At 36.2% G+C, this 4,973-nt stretch overlaps 1 protein-coding gene across 1 annotated transcript in view; it reads right to left on the reverse strand.

Annotated features, from left to right (window-relative positions):
* cables2b (Cdk5 and Abl enzyme substrate 2b) overlaps positions 1–4,973 on the reverse strand; it is a 28,734-nt gene that overhangs the window by 2,905 nt on the left and 20,856 nt on the right. The window contains exons 7-8 of the mRNA XM_014033990.1: positions 3,641–3,747; positions 3,441–3,560 (exon numbers count right to left, since the gene is read on the reverse strand). Of these exons, the coding sequence (XP_013889444.1) occupies positions 3,441–3,560; positions 3,641–3,747 (227 nt within the window). The remainder of the gene's footprint in view (positions 1–3,440; positions 3,561–3,640; positions 3,748–4,973) is intronic.

A 4,973-nucleotide genomic window follows, 5' to 3' on the forward strand; every position in this document is an offset into this window, starting at 1 on the left:
ATATTTGTAGGTAGTGACAATATCAAGGGGTTTGTTTAAAAAAGTGAGTTGATTTGTTATTGAACTGTCTCCTGAGTGAGGAAAAATACAGTTTTTTAACATTAATTGACAAAAGATTATCTTGAAGCCAACCATGAAATGTCTGAAGATCTGCTTGTAACTGACTATTAATAGATTCAATATTGAAATCAGACAAAAAAGAACAGTATCATCAGCATACATTAAAATATTTGAATACTTCAATATTTTTGGATGATCAACGATCATGAGATCACGAAGAAACAAAGTTGAAATGTCTCTGACGTCATCATTTCTTCTGTCATTAAATCTTCAGTAATTACAAACAGACAAGGGGAGCTGCTGCTACACTACACACTGTTAATTCAAACAACAGAAACACAGTCTGCAGCTAGAAAAAAAACCAATTAAAAAACTAAAAATGAGGTGACGTGGAATGAAATGACATGGTGTAAAAGCTGACAGTTTAGTGCTGGTTTAAACTGCTATGAAATGTTTAGACTAAAATATGTATAAGACTTAAGGCTTGAACTATAAAGGATTTATAAGACATTTGGTTTGTTGTGAAAATCTTAATTTAAACAGGTGATCACACAATAAAAAGGCATTTTGTAGAATGGTTGTCTGAGTTTTATTGCAGCGGCAAGGCACAAACATTCTGAAAACAGTCCTGCGCCAAACTAGTTGTGCAAAGAATCAAAGTTTGAAACCACTTTTTATACTTGATCTCTGTATGTTTACATAAACTGACAAAAAGAGAACGTTCTGACAAATTGTCCCTGTAGGGGTGACCATCTACCCCCCATACCTTATCCTGATGGTAAAACACATTTTTTAGAGAGCAGAAGATACGTAATGTATCATTCAATGGCATCATACAAACTGGGTGACATTTGGGTCAGTAACACAGGTCAGTGGAGCATGTGAAAAGGAAGATAAGTTATTTTTCCATTACAGGTTTAACTAAGTAATTTTCACCACTGCTGTTTCTGTGTTTTGATAAGATCTAAACCYTGACTGAAACTCCTCTAACTAATATTAGATTTAGCATTAATTAATAGTTCTGACTGATAAACTGCAGCTGCTCCTCCACCTCGACCTGATGTTGTAGGAACATGAAAATTTAAATACAGTAATTAACAGGAGTGGATTCATTTATACTAACAAAATCGTCCTGTTGTAACCAGGTTTCAATAAGACAGAATAAATCAATATGATGATCAGTTATCAGATCATTAACTAACAGAGACTTAGAAGAAAGAGATCTGAAGTTTAATAAGTCACACCTAATAGTTTTATTGTTTTGTTCTGGTAAAGTAACTGTATTTATTTTTATAAGAATTTTATGATAATTTTTTCTTTGTTTTTATATATATTTAATTTGTTCTGTGGGTGGGCTGACAGTTTTAATCTAGACATCATCATTAGTTATAATTCATTTGAGTCTTTGTCCCTCAGTCTTTCTCATCCAAAATGGAAATCAGAAAAACCACATTTACTTGTTATTTTATCGTCCTCCAGGCCGTTATTCTCAGTTTTTATCAGAGTTCTCAGATTTTCTGACTGATTTATTATTAAAAACTGATAAAATTATAATAATGGGGGATTTCAATATTCATGTAGATGATGAAAGTGATAGCTTAAATATAGATTTTAGTCATTTGATAGAGTCAACTGGTTTTACTTAAAATGTCCATAATTCTACTCACTCTCTTCATCACACTCTTGATCTGGTTCTGATGTTTGGTGTAGAGAGTAAGAACTTAATAATACATCCTCACAATCCTGTTCTCTCTAACCATTTTTTAATAATCTTTGAGTTTACATAGCTAACTTTATAGCTACTGAGAGTAAATTTCATTATAGCAGATGTTTATCAGAGAATGCTGTAGCTAAATTTAAAGAATCTCTTCCATCTTTATTTTCCTCTGTCTTACAGAATAATGCAACAGGGAACAGTAACTAATAATATTACATCTTTAATGCAAACCTAACTTGATGAAATTGCTCCACTAAAAAAGAAAGTTATCGATCGGAGGAAGCCGACTCCTTGGTTTAATTCAGAGTTACGTTGTTTAAAACAGGCATCTMGAAAACTGGAGAGAAAATGGTGCTCCACTAGCCTGGCCCGTGCCTTCCTACGCAGCTCCGCTCTATTCTAGTTTCCCTTCACTGCTCCGTCTGGGACTTCTCCCACAGACAAGGATTTCTTCGGGAGCATTTCATTCGGGCCAGTCAGAGAACAGAACATTGATTTTCTGCGCAGTGTCTGCTTGTAGTTTATTTTACCTGGGCCAATCAGCAAACAGAAGGCAAAGTTTTGAACAACGTCAATTTTTGGCGCAGTGTCTGCTAGTTATTTTAGCACACGGCAGTGGAGGAAGTGAATGAAGCCAGTCTGTTGATAAGGCTTCTAAATTAAATTAAATTTRTCTGACAAAGCAGCAGCTCTCATTTACAGTCGTCTCGTTCGGCTCAGTACTTCTCTCCTCTTAGTAAGGTTGTTTACAGCACACACRATTTCCTGTTAGCTTCTTAGCTTAGCCTCCTTCACAGCCAACTGATACAATCATTTTAAACTTCAGCAGAGGCCACGCCTCCAGCAAGAATCGCTTCTCTATAGCCGAGAATCCAGACCCTCGTACGAAGCAAAGTGAAGGACAAGGATCTGGTTTTTACCAGGCTAGCGCTGCACTAACAGACAAATTTTGTTTAACCTGGAGAGACAGCCTGCTAACATATAAGAAAGCCCTTCATAAAGCTAGAACTGTATATTATTCATCTTTAATAGAAGAGAATTAAAAACAATCCCAGGTTTCTGTTCAGTACTGTAGCTAAACTAATGAAAAGTCCTATCTCTGTTGAGCCATGTGTCCCTATTACTCTAAGTAGTGATGACTTCATGAGATTCTTTATAGATAAAATAATTTTAAYAAGGAAGAAAATTCATGCTAAACTTCCTGCTACTGTCTCTGATTCTCCATCAGATGAGGCAGCTTTAGTGTCACTAGAACCTGATTTATATCTGGACAGTTTTTGTCCTGTTGAGCTCTGAATTATCTAAAATAATAGCTTCATCCAAACCATCAACATGTCTGCTAGATCCCATCCCAACCAGACTGTTCAAAGAACATCATTGCAGATGATGGAACAAAAACTTATAAAGTTTAACTAAAAAAAATCAAAAAGTTGAATAAAGAATTATTATTATTATAGTTCCACAATTCAACCAGTATTACAAAGTGTTCCACTGTCTATTCACTGTTTTTTTTTTTTTTTTCATTTTAAAGTGATTAAGTTTCAGAGCTGTCAACCTCTCCCTCCATGCTCTTTTTGCTGCTGTGGACTCTGCTATCTCCACGATCGACAATGTTACCCACCACCCACCAAATAATAATTGTAACGATCAGGGTTGAACCAACCTGTTTTGTTTGTTAAGTCGACCCTGGAGTACCAGCTTCTCAAAGTAGACAAACGCCATGGCAATTGTGACGGGCTGCAGGCCACAATCCTCCCCAACTGTTCTCATCTCTCTCTTCAGGCTGAGACACACACAGTGCTCATTTTTATACAACAGCTATGCAACAATGTATGTGTTTGAATGATCAACTTCAGAGTGTACCTGCGAATTTTACTGAGGGTGAGTTTAATATGGGGAAACTTCTCCTTAAACGTCTCGTTCATGTCTTTCTTCAGGTCAGATGGTTTGACGTACTCAATTACTGTCGTCTGCAGGAAGAAAGAAAAAAAGCAGGAAGAAAACATGTAATAGGCAGCTGAAAATGATCTGAACTTAGTGCTTTGTCAAGTCCTTACAGACTCCAAAGTGCTTCACGCTACAGTCATTTAATCATTTAATGATTTATTCCAAACATGTCAAATCATTGAATCTATATAACTCAATACACCCTTTCCCATATCTAAAAAAAAAGAATAAATAAAACCACTTGGACTATTTACACACAAATAAATAAACCCAAAATAATAAACACCTGATGTGCACACGTGCCCTAATACCTGCACTCAGATAAAGCACATAAATCCCATTGACATGTCTAAAAAGGGGTAGGAAGAAGTAAAACAGTCATTCACGCACCGATGGTGGTAAGCTACATTGTAGCCACAGCTGCCCTGAGGCATGCTGAGAGAGGTATTTACATTTTGGCATCTCCAGTCACGTACACTTTTACCARTTAACTCCACACAAACATTTGCTTAAGTTTCACCTTATTTTCTCTGAATACTAATGCTTTCCTCCTCAGTCAATAAATATTCAATAGTTAAACTTCTTGAGTGCAACTGTTTATTGATGTGCAAATCTGTGCTGAAAGTGCTTTAACAAAGTGCTATCAAAGTTCTTTAAGTAAAAAATGAATGAAGACCTTCATTAAAATACTGTTTGTCAGATGCTGTCTCAGTACGACATTTTTAAGGAAACTGGTCACATCTTGACATAGTTGGTGCCAGACAGGCTGGTCTGAGTATTTCAGAAACTGTTGATCTACAAGGATTTTCACACACTWCCTGAAGGGTTTATAGTAAAATTTAAAGGGGACCTATTATGCAAAATTCACATATAAAGGTTTTTTTTACTCAACTTTGGGTATGTACTTCTTAAAAAAACAGTCCTAGGACCAAAAAATTTTACCCAGGGGCATATTTACTGTAAGTAAATGTATTTTTAATGTATATTAACGACAAGTTTTATACTTCCGTCATTTTGTGATGTCACAAGCCGTACGACAACCCACCAGAACCTGTGTTCAGCCCCTCACCCGGGTGAAGCCCCACCCCCTCAGTATAAACAACGGTTGTTGTTGTGCAATGTGCAGCTCACTTCACAACAAGCCTCCAATGGGGCAATGGGTTGAGTGTTGGACCAGAGAGCAGCATGGACAAAATTTAATTATTTATTTTTGTTCGTTATGAACACGTTTTCACATGTACCTCTATTG

This window comes from Austrofundulus limnaeus, unplaced genomic scaffold (assembly GCF_001266775.1).
Source record: "Austrofundulus limnaeus strain Quisiro unplaced genomic scaffold, Austrofundulus_limnaeus-1.0 Scaffold1926, whole genome shotgun sequence".
Classification (NCBI taxonomy): domain Eukaryota; kingdom Metazoa; phylum Chordata; class Actinopteri; order Cyprinodontiformes; family Rivulidae; genus Austrofundulus; species Austrofundulus limnaeus.